The 20,907-nt window shown below is 45.6% G+C and overlaps 1 protein-coding gene across 1 annotated transcript in view; it reads right to left on the bottom strand.

The window, feature by feature from the left end:
* SSH2 (slingshot protein phosphatase 2) overlaps nt 1–20,907 on the bottom strand; it is a 103,601-nt gene that overhangs the window by 52,929 nt on the left and 29,765 nt on the right. Inside the window, 1 exon segment of the mRNA XM_063342562.1 lies at nt 15,800–15,843. Coding sequence (XP_063198632.1) covers nt 15,800–15,843 — 44 coding nt within the window.

The following is a 20,907-nucleotide window of genomic DNA, read 5'->3' as shown; positions in this document are numbered from 1 at the left end:
ACAGCCTGTAACTTCCTCTTACGTTGTAAAGTGTTGTTTCTTCACACTGCGCTGAAGAAGGGTTGTCACTTACGAGAAAACTGATAAGGTGAGAGAGCAACAGGCTGCTAAGCCAAGTCTGCAGGAACGTTTTGTGGCTACCTTTAACTGAAAATAATTCTGTTTAACTTGCAGGTTTTACTTCTGTCTTTTTCTTTTTTCCCTTTTTATAAGAGCTCCAAGATATACCCACAACACTGCAAAGAAACCATCTATTCCAGCTCCTTCTTCCCCCCCGCCAAAGTTTAAAATACTTATAAAAGCTATCAGTTACCATCTTATAATAGAAAACAGACTAGTATGAAGCAAGTACGAGAAGCATGGAAAGTAGCAAGCATATTCATGTTTTTAGATCCATCTGGCACCCAAAGTGTTGTAGGATGAAGTAGTAAACAGTATGGGAGCACTTTAGCACGTGCCCAACGGGAGCCCAGGGAGGGCTCTCACTGATGCTTTGCGGAAAGGAGGTCAAGACAGAAACAAAAGCATTTAAAAACTTCAAAAATGGATCAAAATGCCAGGAGGGTGCAGGCACCGAAGCTAGGTGGTTAATTCTCAGGTTCAAAAGAAAGGCCAAGCATCCATCTGCATCTTCAGGTCCCACTCCCTTGCTAAACATCAGCCTGGTGGGACTTGGCCACGGTGGCACAGGAAGGATGTGCCACAGCAGGGAGCAAGAGCTGGGTCTTCCCAAATCCCAAGTGCACACCCGGATCACTGGATAATCCTGCTTTGCTACCGAGATAAAGAGGAAAACTGAGCAACAGAGGAATCTGGCATTATCACAGGGACACGGAAAAAACACTTCAGGGGCACGACAATGAATGAGATACCTAAAACTTGGCCAGAGGCAGAGGAAGCGACTGCAGGCAGGAAGAACGGACCTATGGCAATTTATCCAGGTTTCTTCTGTTAAAAAATTCTTTAGTATTTGCAGACTGTCTGAAGTTTTGCTTTTTTCTTTCTATCTTTTCATCAGCTGCCTTAGAGTTTTAGTAGACCAAAGTAAATTTCGAATCCTGCACACAAATAAACTAGTAAATCAGCAGAATTCCCACTAGGTTCAATGAGAGTAGCAAGACTTTCTGGAATGAGTTACAACTATAAATCCTGAGCATTTTGATAAACACAAGTCTCTTGGACACTGATTTGAATCCTTGTGAACCTGAAATGAATTAGACCCAGACCAGCTGACTACATTACTGACTAAAAGCGTCAACACAAAAGTAATTTCTGCTGATCTCTGAAAGTCAGAGCTGATTAGCCAAATACATCTACTAAAGAATACACTGAAATAGAAGTTTCTGATAATGGTTGGGTCACTACTGCCCTTCCCATTCCACGGAGAACTTATTTTTAGCTCAGCAAAACAACAAAATCTGGATTTTTTAGGTCTTGCCCACAATGAAATAAGGACATCCAGTATTAATCAGCCTTTGTGAAATTTTAATTAGGAGTATAAACTTTAAAACAGGTCTTTATTATGCCAGCCTGAAAGCCAAAGCACCGTCCTGATCAGGAATGCTATCAAAATATTAATCCAGCGCTCAGCCTTGTGCGAACATTTATGCGTGGGCCAAAAGCTCTGTCATTCTCATGCTTATTAATCTTTCCTTCCAGGAGGCACAGGACAGCGTAAGCTCCTCTGATAACTCCGTTATCTCTCTCTCCAGAAAAGGAAAGGGTGGTTCTTCCAACTAAGTGGCAACTTAAACTACTACTAGATACAAGACCGCAGGGCTACCAGCAACCGAGGGAGTGGAGACGAGCTGTATTTCCTCTTTCTTTTGATCCCTTTCCGTACAGTCTCAAACTGTGGGTTAAGTGTTTGAGCAGTGTATAAAGCAAACATCTTAAAAGCACTTAAAATTGTTACCTAGCTACCTAACATAGCTTGGTAAATCACCTTGAGCTGTAAGGAAATGCTTCAGCCTATAGTAGGTTGGGTTTTTTTTCCACAATTCCAGAATTATTGCTACTTCCCAAAGCCCGGGGCATAACCAATTTGCATCCCTGCTTATACAGAACAGTTTATCACCGTTAAACCTATGTTATCGGCAACCACAGGGAAAGCCATCCTGTTTACAGGCAACACTGCGAGTGGGAAAGAAAAATGACTAATTACAAGCATTTTGGGTAGAGTATGAACAGCTCAGAGAGACTTAACTAAACTGATTGCCAACTACAGCAGTGATTGCTAATGCTCAAGAAAGAGGCCACAGAGTCCGGGGAGTTATTTCCATATCTAGCACATGCATGGACCTCTACTAAAGACCCCGTTAAGTGCAAGGCAGCTTAATTTCTAGCAGGAGCTTCTTGCAACAAGAAGAACACAGTTCCAGGTGGGACCCAGCATTTTATCCTACTATCTTTAAGCCTTTCGCGATGTTTCCAAGAGATAAAACAGCCGTTGGCGTCTTTAAATATCAAGCACAACTAGACCACGACGACTATTCTCTAAAAGCCTTATCTACCGCCCCATAGCAGCCATTTCCCTCCTTAATCCTGCCAGCCAAACCCCACTACCCAGCCAGTCACTGTTAATTATCTACAAGTTAAATGATTATTTTGTATCTGCATTTCAAAGGGGGGGGTGTGCAGCTGGAGAGACTGATTTTTTCAAGCGGCTTAGTAAGGGGCAGGGAGATGCTCGGTCTGCACTTTACAGCTGCCCAAGACTAACAGTACTTAGAAATTGGCATGGGGTCACGTCTCTGCCTCACGACCTGCAGGTCCTGAACGTAAGGTCTCAGTCCTGCTCCCATTGCACCGACCTCAGAAAAACCCAGCCCCAAACCCGCAACCCCTCTCTGCCACCTCCCGATAAGCCCAAACAAGAGATCAAATAGAGGGGCTAACCTCTGCTTTGAGCCCAAGAGAGGGCCAAGGTACACGGTCACCGGGAGCTTGTAGCTCGCTATGGAGGCACAGCCCGACCCCGCACCGCCCCGGGCACCGCACGGGGAGAGCCGGCGGCTCCGACGAGAGAACGCGCAGAGCAGAGCTTCCCCCGGGGAGTCACAGTCTAACACTTACGGAAGCCCTTATCCGGGACCCAAAGTTTTTGCAGGGAAAAATAAAGGCAAACCAGCCCCGGGGTACCGGTGCCCCTCCGCAGCCCCGCTCTCGCCGGCCGCCTCCCGGCGCGGTGCCGGCTCCGCGGCCAGGGGAAAAGTTTGCCCGAAGGCAACCTACGCCGGAACCGACGACCGAGAGCGAGGAAAGCGCAGCCCGGGCGGCCGCCCAGCACCGGAGGGGGAAGGGGGGACCCGTTGGGAGGCAGCGCGGTCGGAGCGGCACCCGGGGAGGTTCGCACCGGTCGGTTGCCGGTTTCTCCAGGTACTCACAGCTGGGCGATGGCGCCCTGAGAGATCACGGCGTTGTCGGAGAAGTAGGGGATCATCGCGGCTGCCCGCGGAGGCGGCCGCCCTGCCCCGCGGCATGGGGACCCGCCGCCCCCCGCCCGCAGAGTGCGCAGGAGCGGCCCCGGCGGCGGGGCGGGGCGGGGATGGCGGGGGCGGGGCCTGGGGCAGGCCGGGGGCGGGGTCAGCGCAGGCTCCGCCCCCCTCCCGCACGTGGCGGCGCGGGGCTGCGGGCCCGGCGCACGGCACACATATATAATATAAATATATATATATATATATATAAATACACAAATCCCGCTCCCCTTCGCTCGGGGGTCCCGAATCTGACCTCTCGTTCCCCCCGGCGGGCGAGAGAGCGCCAAGGGAGGGGACCGGAGGGGAAGTGCCTGTATATCCCCCCCCAACTTCCTCTTTTCCCCTAAATCTAGGCTAAAAAAGCCGGGGAAGGCTGCAAACTTTGAAACTAGGCTTGAACCAGCACATCAAAAGATTTTTTTTTTATTTTTTTTTTTCCAAAAGGCAGGCAGTGACAAGGCGGGTGCTTAGCAAACGACCTTAATTTCTCTCCTGCAGGAGACGGGGGAAATAGTTCTTGGCAATAACTTTCATATGCAGAGACTCCATGACTCGTTTTCTGCCAAAGGAGAAGAGAAGCAGCTGCCTTTCAATGCTATTTAATCTTTAGCTCCATCGCCCCTCAAGAGAAAAGGAAGAAAGGAAGTTCATTAAGAACAAAAATCTTGTCCTCTGGCTGCTGGGAATTCAGCTGTTACAGCGCAAGGGAAAATTAATCTGGTTTTGCAGCAGGGAGAGGGGGGGGACAGGTTGCTCAATCCAGCGCTGCACCCACGGCAGCCCCACGGCACAAACCCCCCATCCCAGATCTGGGTTCTCCAGCCCTCCACCCCTCCAAGCGGTTTAAGTGGGAGTGTGGGAAAACAACCAAGAAACCCTGGAAGCGAGCTCCATTTTCTGCTTCCCATAGGAATGATGGACATCCCAGCACAGATGGACACAAATAAGATACTATTCTTAAGTTGTCTGGCGCGGGTGGCACATGCTCAGACCCAGTAACGAGGCAGAAGTGAGCTGGCAGTAGAAGATGGAAGTTTAAAGTCAGAAACTTCTTAACGATACTTAATTAATAGCGAAAAAGATACTGCTGGGGCGTCAGTGCAGAACTGCCCCTGTGGTCAGACAGAAGCCAAAAGAAAGCTTCACCTAGGGCTTATTTCCAACTATTAGCTAAAACTTTCGGAGAAGAAGAGAGGGGTTCAAAAAAAAAAAAAATAACACGGCTTCAGGTCTGAGACTTCACAGGAGCAAGACAGACACTCGTCTGGAAGGTCTCGACCATCCCCACTTTGGGGGCTCACTGAGAAAAGGACAAAGCGGCAGAATTTGTGATTCTGCAAGTTTGCTAGAATATGGTTTGGTTGCATTAATTTAAGCAATGTCATCTTGTATAGCCAAGAGCACATCTCTGGTAACGGCTCCTCACAGCTGCGAAGAAAACGCAGTGCCAGCTTGCTGCAGTGCCAAAAAAAATCATTTTTGTTCGGCAGAAATGAAGTCAGTTGCAAGAAGCAATGGAAAAATCAGGACATTAGAGACATGGAGGGTAACTCAATCCTTCCAGAGGTCAAGAGACTGGCAAGAACTTCATATTCAGTAGTAACACATACCACACATTCATAGACTGAAAAACAAACCCAGAACTTCTGTTCTATTCTAATTAATAACTTAAGGGCTTTATTCAAACATTGTAGAAGACAAAATGCACTTAGATACTGTCTAGACAGATGTTAGATTTCTTACATGCAACTAACACGACAAAGGCAAGCCCTTAAAAACTGCTAAAAACAAGTGCAGTGATTAACTACAGCAATGCTCTTAAAGCAGCTACTCATAACATATGGATAATAGATTTGTAAATTAATTAGTCCTGGATTAATACAATTGTGTACTGCATCTCCATATGCTAGGAGAGCAAACGATGATAGAAAGTGTTTTTCCCAGTGTTTTTCCTTTTGAACCTTTACAAAACAGGAATAGGAAATCTTCAAATAAGTTTGTATATTGAAATCTGCATTAATAAAAGGTATTTGAACCTGGTTTTGTTGCCATAAAGACTGAAATACCAGCCTGAGGCTGACACTGCCTTCAGGCTACACGTTATTGAGAGTAGCATTTCAGTTCCCACTCTCCATTTTTCATATTCTGCTTTTTAAAATCAGACTTAAGGAACAACCCTATTTCTTTGTCAAAGCTGCGTCCTCCATTTAGACCCGAGCAGAAGTATTGAGCCAATAACCTGATCTCTCTGCACGCGGGGGCAAGGAGCAGGCGGAAAGAAGGGGCTTCGAGGGGTTGCACAACAAGACGGGAGTTGAAAGCAGCGGGCCACAAGACAGCCAAGAAACTGCTCCTTGCTGGAAGCAGGTGCACTCTGCTGGGACAAATACATAAAGAATTTAAAGTGCACGAAATTGCAGTGATGACAGGTAACAGTCTAAATCACCACCGTGCTGCAATAGAGCATGTGAGCACGGCCATTAATCACGGTATGACAAGATGTAAATAAGTCTGTCTGGGGTCTCGAGTGCTTCCCAGCCCAGTGCACGGAATTACCCTTTGCTGCAGTGGGGAAAAGGGCACTGCCTGTCTGAGTTTTCCGTCGGCATTTCACGCTCCCCAGGAGGTCACAGGATCAGCAGGGCCATGCCACCGGCCGCAGTAAACACCACCGCGTCTGCACCCACTACTGCACGGCCCTTGTTGGGCGAGAGGATTTCATTTAACCTTTGAACACCGCAGAGACTAATAAACTACAGGTACATACATCCCGCAAGACACACACTGCGAAAAAAAAACAACCCATCCCAAAACCATTGCAAAGCTAGCTATGCCAGCCACTCCAGCAGCTAGAACCAGCTATGGAAGAATCACGGAAAAAACCTACGATGAGGAGTGCTGAGGACACATGGACAGGCACTTCAGGAGGAGGGAACAGGGAATGCCCAGCAGAGCTGCCTCTGGAGAGAAGTTTAAGGGGGTGGAGGAAGAACAAATCTCTTGTATTGACTTATAGTGTTCTATCTGGCAGACAACAAGGCTAAAAATATATAATTTATTCATACCATCATCATCTCCCCCAGTGTCTGTATCTCAAAGCTGTACAGATACAGTAGCTTGCACCAATAACTTCAGCTGCCTTCCTTTCCTTGTGCTTTTTAACACATTTTGATCTTGCAATGATGTAATAGAGTAATTCTGTGTCCTGCACGGGGCCAGCAGCTTGCAAATGAGATTCTCCTTGTACAGAGTCCTCGGTAGACAGGTCACCAGTAAAAATGCATGAAGCACTCCAGCCAGGGAGTCTTAGCATGCATTACCATACAGAGATTTGACACTTGCAGAAAGCATGCTTACAGCTGGACGTGGAGTCCTGTCAGTGCACATAGTCCACATGCAAAGAGGGCATTAATCAAGTCAATGCCTCCATCCGAGATCAACAGCTTAAGGCTGAATTGCTGCTTCTTGTCAGACCACACAAAGGTGTGGGTGTCACCGTATTCCACCCACTCCTATCCCACAGGGGTTTGCTGGGTGTCTGCTCACATGCCAAGATGATTAAATCTGGAGCATGGATTGTCTTATTAGGCTTGTAAAATTCTTAGCATACGCTGGGGCCCGGTGACCTTGTTTCATTTCAGAATATGTCTGCCAGCAAGACTTTCTCTGGTCCTCTCAGTTCTCTCCTTTTGAAGAGCCCTAATAATGATATATTGCCATAGTCTCTCTAGAAACTTACTCCAGTGGGTATGAAGGGTTGGGTATTATTTTAAGTCCGTTTAGACTCAAGTCCCGGTGCTCTCTGCACAAGCAAGGAATGTTCTTCTCTTCCTTCAACACAGCAGGGTAAACCTGTGGAAGGTACTACAGCTGTAACCTTAGTCATCTTCAGGGTAAAGGGAACAGAGGGATGTTGTCAGGCGAGAGAATTTGTCCTCAATCTATTAGCATCAGTGTAACACATATGGCAATGCCTGGACCCATGTTTTCAGAGGATTATAAAAAAAATCTTGTGAAGCTGCTGTTTTAGGCAAACAAACCTCCCCCCTCACCACCATCACATCCTCTCCCCACAGAGCGATGAGCCACAGCAGTGCCTGCTCAGCCACATCTACTGCGCGTATGGAAAGTTTGTTCTTTACCGCTGGGCAGCTGTTTCCGGAGTCGTTTATGAAAAGTTACAGAATTTTGAAAACAACATGTCGCTGCCTACAGCCGAGCACCGGAGTCTTGCACAGGCACCGCTGCGGAGAGCAGAGGTAGCAAGTTCATTTCCGTGTGCTGAGGTGGGGCCGAGCGCTTTGTTTTTCTCACCGGCAGCCAAACTCAATCTGTCCCCACAAAGGCAGCTGTCTCCTCGCCAGGTCTGATGGGGAAAAAGGGTCCAAAGAAGTAGCTTTGAAGAAAATGGTGCCACACTCCAGCTGTTTGAGCGTCAAAGGATCCGATGCCCCTGATTTTCTGGTGGAGGTCAGCTAATTCATCCCCTTGCTGCGGCTTTCGTCAATGAACAGAGTCTACAGATGAGTCTGCGTGGATTATGAGCCCAAACAGATGACGTATCTGTTAATTAGTGGGGCAAACCTGTAAACAGGTAGAGATCGATCCCTCGAGAGCAGCACCTCCTGCACTCGTCTCTTACTGCTGCCTCCCCACTTCAGAGGGAGAAGCTGGTCTGTTAAAAGCCTTCTGGCCATTTTTAGCATGGGAGACAAAGCCCACTGCATTATGTAGTCCAATTTATTGGGAAAACATGAAGCCAGTTCAGTAGCAGTGATCACAAACAAGCCAATGCATGCAGGGCAGAATGAGACAGAGTATAGTAAAGAAACAAAGCTTTCCCTGTGAGTAAGAGGCATGCCACCCACCAAGGCAGCACTTACATACACCAGCTTTATTACACACGGTAAGGGAAATATAACAAAGTAATTATAAAGCCCATATCTAGTTAAAAAAAAAAAAAAAAGAAAAGAAAGAGGGGGGAGGCAGGAACAGGGAAAGCACGCAAAACTATACTTGAATCCTGAAGAACCAGTCAGAACAGGAAGCCACATTCTAAATTTGGTTATTTAAGCTGTCAAAGACTATTTCTGTTTCCAGTTCTTGAGCAAAGAAATCAGACAGGCGCAGGGGTAGGGTGATAAACATCACAGAAAGAACAAAACCCTGCTTTTAAAGCCTGCCCCTTTGGTCAGTTGCCTATCATGATCGATGATTAGGCTTCTTAGTTGAGAACTCAACACCTATTTTGCAATATTATCACTTCATTAAACCCTTCCCTCACAAACCCCACGCCCAATCGTTGTATAGTTTACTTATCATTAAATCTTAGAGGGTCTGACACAAAGAGGTCAATGCTCAATTACACCTGTTTTACAGAGGCAGAAGCACAGAAGACTGAAGGGACCCGAGCAGTGCCACCAGGCAGCAGGGGCAGGAGAAGGGACACAAGCAGCAACATCTGTCACTCTGCTCTCAACAAGCACCACTCATGTTGGAGAGGGATAACACACCAAGACACAACTTTTGCAGAAACATCTTCTCCCACAGCCACTTTCTCCTGCTGCTTTCTGGAGAGCTGCCTTCCACATGCATTCAAGTAATTCAAGAGGAACTTTAAAGAAACCAGTTCTTTAGATGCAAAAGCTACAATGCACAGCAAACTGCTCTCCATGTAAACACCTACATTGCTACTAAAAAGTTAATCCATACCTTTGCAAACTGTTACGGCACTGCTCTAAGTCCATCAAGGAAGAAAAATGCCTGAATGACACATCTGATGTCGTAAAATAGGTAACGTGTTATTTCAGTGACCCATGGAAAAGAAATATCTACATCCTCTGAACAGTCAAAAACACACCCCTGATTTCATAAAGGAATGTTTTTGATGCAAAGATATCAAAGAGCTGAATCGCACCAAGTCCAGAAACCCTGGCCCAGATTCTCAAAATACATTTCAGTGCCTGAAATCCACGCAGAGCTGAAAACTCTGAGGATTCACGTTTAACTTTGAAGCCTTGCCAAGGTGCCCTACCAGGAAAGCGACCAGAACAGCTATTTTGGAGTTTCCCTTTCTATTTACAACAGGAATCTTTCCTTGACTTTAGATTCCTCTAGTGTAGAGCACCTGGTTCATGCTCAGCAGGAGACACAAGCACGTATGGAATCTTTACGGCACCTCCTGCTCAGCCCCTCCTCTGCAGAAGGAGCACAAGTGGATGGGGGCAGATGTTCTGGGCTTGCTCCATGCCGAGCAGACCCTTTTGGTAGCTGAAGGATCTGACCCATCTTCATTCCTTTTACTTCCCAGTTTGTCTTTGCCTTGTTCCTCATTCTCCTCTGTTCACACGCTTAGAATGACACATTAACAAGCTTTTCATAAGCATTCATATTTTGAGTGAGCTCCCTGCTACGGCACCATGTATTTACCTGGTAATTTGGTAATGCAACAATATTAGTCTGCTTGATCCTTCAGCCTGAAGATCACACCTGAAGTCATCTTAGACATTATTGCGATCCACAGGTATGTAATCAGACTGGACTGAACATGTTGCAACCACAGACATAGACCTCGCAGTGAACTAACCCTGCAGATACCTGTTACTAATCTAATAAACCCCAATTTTACTACATGTGCTCACAGTTTGGTGCTAAAACAGCTGGTATTCGAAAACGAAGACCACAGACCAACTTTAATGAATCGGGATGTGTGGCCCACAGAACTTTCTCTGGTGGTCAGCAGAGCTGGCAGATGAATGTCATCCCGAGATAAAGAACGGTTCTGTTCTCCACAAGCAGCTGTAGTAAATGCCACAGAGAGACTAAGCTGTCACTGACAGGAAAGACAGAAAGATGGATTCAGGAAACACATTCTGAAGATAAGGTTCATACTACAAGAGCTTAGTAATCTCCAGCATGGATAAACACAAGCTTTCCTGTACACCACACACACAGTCCCCTCTTACTGAAGATCTGGAGTTAAATTGCCTCACACGCCCATTACAAGATCCAGCTACTGTTTAAGTAACAACAAAATAAATGTTTGGCAGATGCATCAGCAAGCAAAGGCAGCACAAGGAAGGTTTAGTTGCTAGAACTCACAGCACATGGGTTTGGGAAGTCTCTCTTCTAACACAAGATATGCTTTAAGGATAACCTGAAGTGTCAGGAGCCTGCCACAGGAGCTCCAAGTGGTGACAAGATGATACACATCTCCAAAAGTCACAGCAGACACAGGATGCTGAAGATTTGCACATCTTGATGCAGACTGTAAACAAGCTTTCTGAAGTGCAGTCATTTCGGTATCACAGACTCACTCCCCTCTCCCCTGGGGAACAGCACACATCTCCCATAACCCTCAGGGAGAGAGAAGCTTACAGTGGGTCTCAGTTTAACCATCAAACAGGTTGGCTTACAATTTATTGAGCTCTTGCCCTATACAAGGAAACACATGCACCAATTCCACTTACTATTTGAAAAACAACTTTTATACTGTTACAAACCATAAGCTCCTGCATCAGGCTGTGGTCTTCCGCTCCTAAAACAAAGGTATTTACTCACAGCTTGAAACCTTGAGGCATCCTGGCACATCCAACTGTTATCATGGCAATAATCTGATTTGCTTTCCTTCCCAGTTCACTCCTGGAAGGAACTACTTTGACTAAAAAAAAAAACAAACCAGAAGGCAAGCATACTTTGGCTGCAAAAGGTGATGGTTTGGGGTTTTTTTCTTTTCTTTCTTGACACCACTCTCTCACCCCCACCTGAAGCGTGGACGACAAGCACTTTTTGAGGATATTTTCAGGTAACAAACCCCAGTTTTCGAGTAGGGCCTAATCACTTTCTACGGCACTTGAAGGGAATGGCAGGCTCCTCAGCTGGACCTAAGCAAACGGACTTTAGTCTGACCAAGCGCCAGGCCATAAAAGATCAAAGAATTGCTGTGAAGTCCCCAGCAGCCTCGCTAAGCAATACAGCTTACTCAATTTTATATGCAGCAGTTACTGTGCAGCCTCAAATGCTGCATTTCGGCAAACAGAGCTGTTTCGAGGCAGGCAGAGCTGGTAAGTTCACAGACAGTGTGGAAACGGAGGCACCGTTTCCAACATAAACCCAAAAAAGCAACCAGCAGATCCTGACAGCAAATCCAATGCGGACTGCGGCACCGCTGCTGCCCCGGGCCCCGGAGATGTCATTTGTCAGCAAAACAAAGATGCTGAATCCTTGCAACCTTGGCACGGAGCACACTAAACCTGAACGTCAATGTATCAGTTGGTGTAAACACAACTCCAAGCTCAATACACATGCATTTTAGGTAAGTTTTATCAACATCAGGACCATGCAGAGATTGTTAACACAGATGCCCATTGAGAGTGCATTCAGCGTGGCAGCAGCATGTCTGGGGACAGGAGGAGAGATGCGTGGGCCAGCTGGCTGTACAGCCTCCAGATAGCCTAATAAAAATGTCTGGAATGTAGCTATGAAGGTAATAAACGTAACAAATATATTGTTCAGGACATCTGCTTGTGCAGTACTGTGTTTTAGTCCCATTAGCCAAGAGTTAGACAGGTGACGAGGACTGGCTCGATGGGGGACTCCAGAGCAAGAACTTGGACCCCCGTCAGGGGTTTGGGGATCTCACCCATAGACTGCAAGAAGGGTCAGAGCTGCGGCAGGGTACAGAGACCCTCCTGGGCTTGCCCCAGAGCAGGCCTTGGGCCTGAGAAAAAATATATTCCAGAAACCAAGCTGGTTTTCACCTATTTGCTCAGCTTCAGGTATTTGCAGTATTAATTTGCTGTGGTTTTTAGTAACGGATAGAAGTATTACAAAAATTAGGTCCGTGTTCACTATACCCAAGTACTTTCCTCAAGTAGGAAAACAAACCATTCCTCTCCGCATCAGTACAAAAGAGCTTGCCAGAAAATACTGTTTCAAGCACCTTCCAAGGGTAATTGCAGAGCGTGCATCAACTCTCTGCACATCTAATAGCTCTTTCCATCTTTTGGAAAAAAGCTTCTAAGTGGATTCTGCTAATTCACAAAGCAGAAAACTCCTCGTTCTGTGATGGTGCTGGCAGAAACGGTCTTAAGAGCATTAGCATTAGAGCGTGAAGTGTTATAGGAAGGGCCAGCCCTTCTGAGAGAGCAGAAGCCAAGGGCAGGCAACACCAGGGAAGAGGATTGACTGAGCTTGTGCCGGTGCTCCCTCTTCACGCAGGCAAACTCCAACAAAGAGGCAAGCGCAGGCTTGCCATCCCATTCGACTGCTCTGTAGAGCAGGTTTCAGTTTAAACAACGCACTATTTCTCCCTTGTCTGCGAGACTCGAGTCCATGCAATCCCAGTCCTCTGTGGTGTTCGATCTTAAAAAGCACAAACAGGTCAGCACCCAGGTAGGTTACTGGGTTTAGGTACGAGGATCTTGATGTACCTACCTACAAGTTGAAGCTCCTGTGTGAAACTAATTTCTCTGCTTCTCTGGAGGACATTTTAGACTGGTTGCTCTTCATAGCCTCTGCTCAACAAGCAGTAGTCACTCCTACTGTCATACTACCAGTCTTATATCATCAGTGAGAAAGGATAAACAGCAGAAACCTAAACCAAGAAGCTATCATCTAGAAATTGCTAGCCACAGGACTAGCAATGCTGCTGAGCTGGATTTAAGTGGAACATTTGTCTCATTTGAGATAGCAATCCATAGACTATGCAGAGACATGGGGACTCAGGAGGATGGAAACAAACCTGCGCTCAATGATCTTCAAGACTGATCACTGCAAAAATCTTCTGACATGTCTATGTGCTTATGCTTAGGTCTTAAGCTAATTCCCTTGCGAGCACCACAACATCTTTATGCACTGACATCCTATTTAATAAAAATTGAAACGTTACTTTATTAACCCAAACATGCTTTTAGCCACAGTAGTGCTCTCGCATGCAATGTCCAGTTGATGAGTTTGGGCACGCTTGATGCCAACCATGCTACCCTGAGGTAGTGTTGTTTAAACAAGTTTTACATGAGTGCAGGAGACAAAAGGACTCCTCATCAGAAGAATTTTACAAACAGCAAAAATCCCCTAAACACTGACGGTAGCTACAGCCAGGTCATCCAAATTACGCCTCAGGAGAACTTCCCCAGCCCGGCCTTGCCCAGGCAGGCAGTTCGGAATGTCAGGCTGCTGCAGAGCACTACTTTGGTGACACTGCAGCCAACACCTTTGCTTTCAAAGCCAAACTCAGTCCATTGCCTTTTTACTGTCTGCATTTTTAATAGCTGCTACTTGGTATGCTCCCTTGAAAACTGGGAGTTAGATACACTCAAAAGCTGTTTATAGACATCTTTTGCTTCCCCACAGCAGGACTCCAGGTTGACAACTTATCCACATTTGGCTATTATTTTTATCCTGCTGTAATCAAACACATTTAACACCCACCCCCTTGTTTTCCCTAAGAAGCATCTTGGTTTCAGTTAGCTCTCTGACCCCAGCAACAGGAGTCACGGAGTTCAGATCACCACATCAACAGCAGGTTGTCATTTCCTACCCCAGGAAGTTATTTAAAATACATTAAAAAAGGCTTGTTTGAAACATAACCTACAATTGTTGCTACGTGCCCACAACAATTAAATACCTCCCACCCCCTCCAATACATTATGTATACTGAGATCAAGTCATAAGTTGATCTTGTGACTGCTGGAAGGCTAAGAGTGAAATTAAAAATCAGAGTTTAGCTGAGTTCAGTTTAAGCCTTTGGGAATCGTGCTTTCCAGCTTTCCTCTCAGTCATGAAAGTTGTAAAATGAAGAAACAGCAATTCTTAAATCGTCACTTAAGGGTAGAGGACTGAAGGAAACAGACCAGCCACCTTCTCCAGGCCACATAACTGCAGGACTCCACTGAAATCACAGGAATGCACAATCACGACAGCTTTTTCTTCTGCAGATTGATCCAAGTTGGCCCCAAACCCAAAGGCCAAATCTTGTTCAAGCCTTTTAAATACTAGAAATTATGGCTTTCGTTGTTACCTGCTCACACAAACAACATTAAGCAAAGAACTGTAACAGCCAAAGAGCTCATAAAGTGAGAACTACTTCACCTTCACTTCCCCTTTACTCCCTCTGGAGGGAATCTTACACCTTTCATAGAATTTGACTACAACATTTTAAGACAAGAAAGTGCTCCTGCTGCTGGAGAAGTTACCTAGTACATACAGGTTTTGCTTTTATTAAGTTTAGCTGAAATAATTCCTTTGATGGCTTAGAGGATAGGAGATAAATCTTACAAGACTTCAACAAATCTACCCTTAAGACTATGACTACATTATAAAACAGCCATTAATACTTGTCACCCCTCAATCAGCCAAGTTTCAATGTTTGTTTGGTTTTCAGAGATAAGCATTTATCAAAAAAGGTTCTTCTTGAAGCAATGGAAACTGGCATTTACAAAAGTGAACACCTCCACCCAAAACAATCCCAATTAAAAAAAAAAATAGAGTCCTGTAAATTCTCAGTGTTCTCCTAGCTTTGGAGTAGATATTTGACTACCTGCATCAGTAGCAAATATCTACACATCCATTGAACATCTTGTTTTAAGCAGCAGGTGCCCTTATGGCACAGGATCACCCTGTACTTCAGGTTCTAGAAATAGAACTTTTCACAAATCCCAAAGATGTACACAAGGGCATAAATCAGGAGATGAAGAAACACAATGAGAGGATGACTCTCACTGCTGAAGTCTCTCCTGTGATACTCCTGCTAACTAGAACAATCCAATTCAGCTCTTGATGGCAACAGAAACTTTTTAACCAGCAAACAAGTTTATTAATATGGTTATTCCTCTCGGAATATTCTGATGATGGACCAAATCCTGAGAAACAACACATGAAACTGGAGGGAGCTAAGGAATAACACAACCAGGATTTGTTCTAAGATATGAGCAAAGTCTCCACATACAAAGAGAAGTGGTGCATCACCACCTTATTCAGAACGTGCCTGCAGGCAAGACACCGCTTCCTGGATGCAAACAGCAGTTTGGAGAATATATTCACTGACATCTTTGTGAACTGTTCCCCATAAATATTTTCAGTGTGATCTGACTTTTCCTGTTTCCTGCTGCAGCAAACCCTTTACCGGGAGCATCGTTTAGGCCATAGTTAAATATATTTTTCAGTAAAGTACACATTAAGACAGCTGTGCAACATTAACAACAGGCAGAAAATGATGCCTGTTTGCAGAACGTGCCAGAACAACAACAAAACCCCTGTGGAACATTTCAGAGAGAAAGGTAACCTCGAGGACTCTTGCAAGCCTCAAGTGACAATCTTACCTTCTGGGCTGGGACCGGCATTCTTCTTCCCCACTGTCTGCCTCCTGCATACATAGGAAAGGAGAAAAAAAGTTAATATGCTTTAATATATGCAGAATCCAAAGACTTGCATTTCACTGGTTTGATTGTAGAAGGCAAAGGAAATTCTCACTGCTGCTTCACGTAGCTGTCACTACAAAGGAACTCACTTCTTGCTCAGCTGTCGCTTCATGTTCTCTCAAAACCCTCTTAAAAACTCAATGTTACAAGAATTTTTGTCGCTGCAGGATTGAGCATGCCTTTGCATGGACTCCCAATGACCCCTACCAAAGAAGGCAGGCCAAAAGCCAAACACACATTTTACATCTGGGTAAAAAAACTAAGGGGTTTTTATTACCTTTATGTAGATCATATTAATTCATAGGCCAGTGTCAGCAATCAAGTGTAAGAATACAAAAAAACGGCCAGTAATAAACCTGCCAAATAGGGCTGGGTGAGCGCAGATAAGACTCAAAAGTGGAAATTTGACATACTATGCTGCTTTAGATGCAAAATTAATATGCACAATCTCTAACGTGCTATGGAATTTTACTAGGCCTACCTACTAAAGCCCAAAGCAATACCTCAGTAGAGAGATCTCAGCAATTAATTCTGCTTCACAGTACATTTACATATGCACTGCCAGGCACTGGCTAGAGATGGGGTATAAGATCTGTTTGATCAGTGAAAGCTTATTACGGTCATGTAGGTCGCAGGAGCAAACACGTTTTAAAACACACCAAGCATTTGGCCGGGGCAGGGGCGTCACAGAATTGACCCACAGTAAAGAGCAAGACCTCAGTATGGTGCCATGTATTTTGGTGATTTTTCAAGACACCAACCAGCAAGTAGGTGGTTGCAAGAGACCTCTGCCACTGAGACAGCAGGGGTGTTTAACATTTTACTAATGATGCCATGTGGTAGGCACTTAATTCTCTGAAGTGTTCAGGTTTTTTTAACTGGTTACAGAGTTCTTTTCTATCGAACCTTAACCAAGCTCCAGCACAGTTATTCCATTTTTCTCCTTCTTCTATCATTCATCCCATCATCCTTTAAGATGAACACATCCTCTCATGAGCAAAGGCGTTGGCACGAGTTATATCATAGCAATAGTAGAGTGAACTGTCATGTTCTGTAGCCTCTGTTACTCCTGGACTCAAGGGTCACTTTCTAAACACAAAGTGATGCACTTCTACTGCACTTCTGAAACAGGAAAGCAGGGATGAAGAAAGTCCAGAGTTGCTCTTCTGCAAACACCTGCAGAAGAGCTGAAACTCTGAAGCCAAACTAGCAGAAAGTGATGGCGTTTCACACAAGGATGAACTTAGAGGTGATGTATACCAGTGCCATCACCGTGCTCTCCTCCCCAGCACTTGCCCCTGCCCGAACACCTCTGTGATAGGCTCCCATAACGTTCTCCCATGAATCATCCCAGGGGAGACTGTACAGCTCTTCTGAGAAGGGAAACTACCCTTTTCTTCCTCTTCAGCTTGCTTCAGGAGAGCCATTTGTAAGATGTTCTATCATGCATGCTCTGCTTTCTGTTTTACACACCACAGCACACAGATGGAAACTAAGAGAAGGTGTGTAGCGGATTTCATGGGCATGGGGAAGGCTGGGGAATGAGATAAATGTCAATTCCAAAGGGAGTCGGTGGAAAAAAGGAAACGAGGAACTGCGTGCCCTCGGGCCTCTGGTTCAGCCCCACCAAAGAGTACACGTGCCTACCTGCCACCCAGGGCAGGAGAGGAAGGGAAGCAACAGGAGAGTTATTGCATGCAAAGCTCATATTCACTTGATTTTTTAATGCAGAGTTAAATGCAGATACTCCTGCTGGATATTCTGTTTCTGTTATTTAAATTATCCGAACCTGTGAGATATAAGAAACTAGAAAATGCTTGCTTGCTACTAGTCTTCTATTTCTAAGAACAGAACTAGAACACCATCATGAAGTAGTTCACTTAGAGCCACCTGCGACCACAAATTCAAGCTAAAACCTGCAGAGCATCTACAACAAGCAAGAGCTGGCAGAAATACCTTCTACTCATCATACCTTCCAATTAGCTCAGCAACTCGATAAGGAAGCTGGCATTCCTGACCCCTTCAAAATGAAAACACCGATGAATTCCACAGTCGATAGAAAACAAGCTGTGGCGTCATTCAAAAGGGTGCAAGTACACAGATGAAGAGAAGCCATCACATGAGCAGCCTCTTTCAGACCAGGGAGCCAAGCCCTTGTTCCCGAGATGAAGCTTCAGCTGCATTCCCTGGCTGGCAGGACACTCCAGAATACTCTCTGGGATACAGACCCAAGACTGGCCTTGCTAAAGAAAAATCCAATGGCATAGAGTCACTTTCCATTATTCAAGCTTTTGCAATAACCGCACTGGCCCAGGACCTATCTGAGCCAGACTGTTTGCTGTCCACAGCTCCAGAGACTGGCCAGCTGTCCTGGCCATCCACACTCCTCGCGCAGCCAAAGTCTCCGCACATTTCAACTGTGTTGCTTAACACCTCAGGGGCAGTGGCTATCCAATGGACCACTCTGCAGTTTGGCTTGACAGGCAATAACACCAGCATTTTAAATTTGCAAAAGTAAGGCATCAAGTACTTCCAAGCAGCTGGCAAGTGCTTAACTATCTTGCGTGCATGAAAGCAGTTAAGTACCTGCATTTCTAGAGCAAGACAACAAAGTCTGCTTCAGTCCTAAATACTGAGACCTGCTTGCCTTGCTCCTCTTGCACTAAATTTGTAATCCTAATTACTAGCACTTCCCAGGAGAGTGTCTATTCATTTCTCACCCCAGTGCTGAAAAGCACAGGCAATTCCCAGTAGGTTGGAGTGGAAAATACTATGGTGAAACGGATCGCTCTGATCCTTGAGATGACACAGTGCCTCTCTTAGCCAGGCAGCCAATGTCACCACAGAAGCCACACGGGCCACCTCCTCAGTGCCACACACCGGCTATGGCAAACAGGTACAGCATGCAGAGTTAAACTCTCCTCGGGCTGTGCCAGTATGGACAGCTGTCTATTGCCCCTGGGTTTGAGAGCATGGGTCCCTCTGGGTTATCCTGAGCAGACTCTGCACTAGCTTCTAGAGATCTGCCTGCAGAAAAGACGAATGTGGCACACCCTTTACACTACCAGTTGCTATGTGCAATGGACAAATCTTCTAAGAATTTACACAGCTCAATGGGTTCTCCTCAACAGAGCCACACATTAGAAGTTCTCGTAGCAGAAGTTAAAAAGGAAACACAAATATAACACGCACACAAGATGTGCAGGATGAGGATTGAGTTCTCTGAAGGGTCAGTCACTCAAGTACCACCATCATCAGAGCCCCATTAAACCGAGAAAGACACTGGCACTACAGGTACCACCAATCTGGCTTTGCCCAATCCCCAGCTCCATCCCACTACTTTGGGTTGCACGACCTGATGTAATGGCCTCACAGCGTTAGGATGGTGGTGTTAGATGGGAATGGAAAAAACTCAAGCGTAAGATTCTAGAACCCCATGCCTTTCATCCAGGATGCTGCATCACCTTAAGGACTTGGTGACATGCTAAATGTCCTAAACAAGATCTGCAAGACAAGAAACTGGAAGCCAGCATCAGCTGTGCAGTTAGATTCCTTCGAACAAATGTATTATTTATCTCAAGTCCTGTTGAAAACACCATTAGTTGGTGTGGGTGTTATTGCTGGAACCTCTCAGATCCTGACAGACCATGAGTTCTGTGGGTTGATAAAAAAAGTTGACTTGGGGGGGGAGCAAGAGGAAGAGGTCAGAGGGGAGAGGAAGAGGTTTCATTACAGGCAGGACAGCTAAAGACATGATGGGGTTTTTGAATAAGCCAAAACGGCTCAAAAGCATACATTTGGCTAGAGAACAAGTTCCTCAAACCCACAGTAAGGTAAAACAACTGAAAGAGCACTTGAAATCTCTACTGCGCTGTTCAGGAACCCAAGCTATGCAAACATTTTTAGTATTATAATGAATGGCCATTTCCACATGCCAAAAAAATCCTCATCACAGCAACTGGCAAGCCTGGTACGCCGAAAGTCCCACAAATGACAGGAGCAGATCCTGAAATACAGAGATCATTATCTTAGCTCTACTCAAAATTCAGCCCTCAAGAGCTCTGTGTGGAGGAGGCTAGACATGGCCCAATCAATTTACCATCTGTCTCTGCTGAAGCTCTTACAAGATCTCTTTAATATTACACATAAAGGTAGCAGTTTTGTGTGAGAAGCACACCTGTCCAGAATAGAGCTGACTGTCTACAGAAACAGAACAGCAGACAAGTGCAATCTGAGCGAGAGATCCATCGCCAGTACCCAGGATGCTCTCTGGAACAAAACTAACCTTCACTAACCTCCTCCTCTTCTCACGAGCAACTCTTGACCAGCCTGCAGCCTGCTCCTTCCCCTGGTATTTATAGAGTGGTCAGATTCAGATATCTGAATCATTCTCACCCCATCAACTATCTCCTTTGCAAATGCATCCATACCTTCTCATGGACTGAGGGCATTCAGTACGAAAGGAGCTAAAGCCAATGCTCCCATATTTCACATCTCCCACCACTACTATTTCTTCTCTTCCACAAGTCTGTGCTACCATCCCGTGTACACCATACCCGTCCCACAGCTCTGGTCACTGCGTAACTCTGCAACTGCACAACAGCCCCAAAACCTCCTTAGTAACTGTCAGCCAAAACCAAGCTGCAATGACAAGTCACCCCACTAGAGGGGAGGGCAGGACAGAGAAGACGTGCCCAATGCATGGTCAAGTGCAAGCTTCAGTGAAGGAAATGACTCCAGTACTGACATGACTACTAGAACAAGCACCTTCAAATTTTCTTGCCATTTTCAGTTTATTTCCCAAGAGGAGAAAGTACTGCTGCCAACGCAACAATTCATCTGCCAAAACGTGGATCAGAATCTGTAAACATTCCTTTCTGAGGACATCTTTGAGAAGGCAGTTTGCACTTTGAGAAGGAACATGCCTGGACAGCATCTGGGGACACTGAAACCAGCCATTTGTGGCCCGTGGCAGTGACCCACTTCAGCTTTTAAAGCTGCCTTCGCAC

This window comes from Chroicocephalus ridibundus, chromosome 7 (assembly GCF_963924245.1).
Source record: "Chroicocephalus ridibundus chromosome 7, bChrRid1.1, whole genome shotgun sequence".
In the NCBI taxonomy this organism is placed as follows: Eukaryota; Metazoa; Chordata; class Aves; order Charadriiformes; family Laridae; genus Chroicocephalus; species Chroicocephalus ridibundus.
Note: the sequence above shows the minus strand (reverse complement) of the source record. Positions and strands in the feature narration are given on the sequence as shown.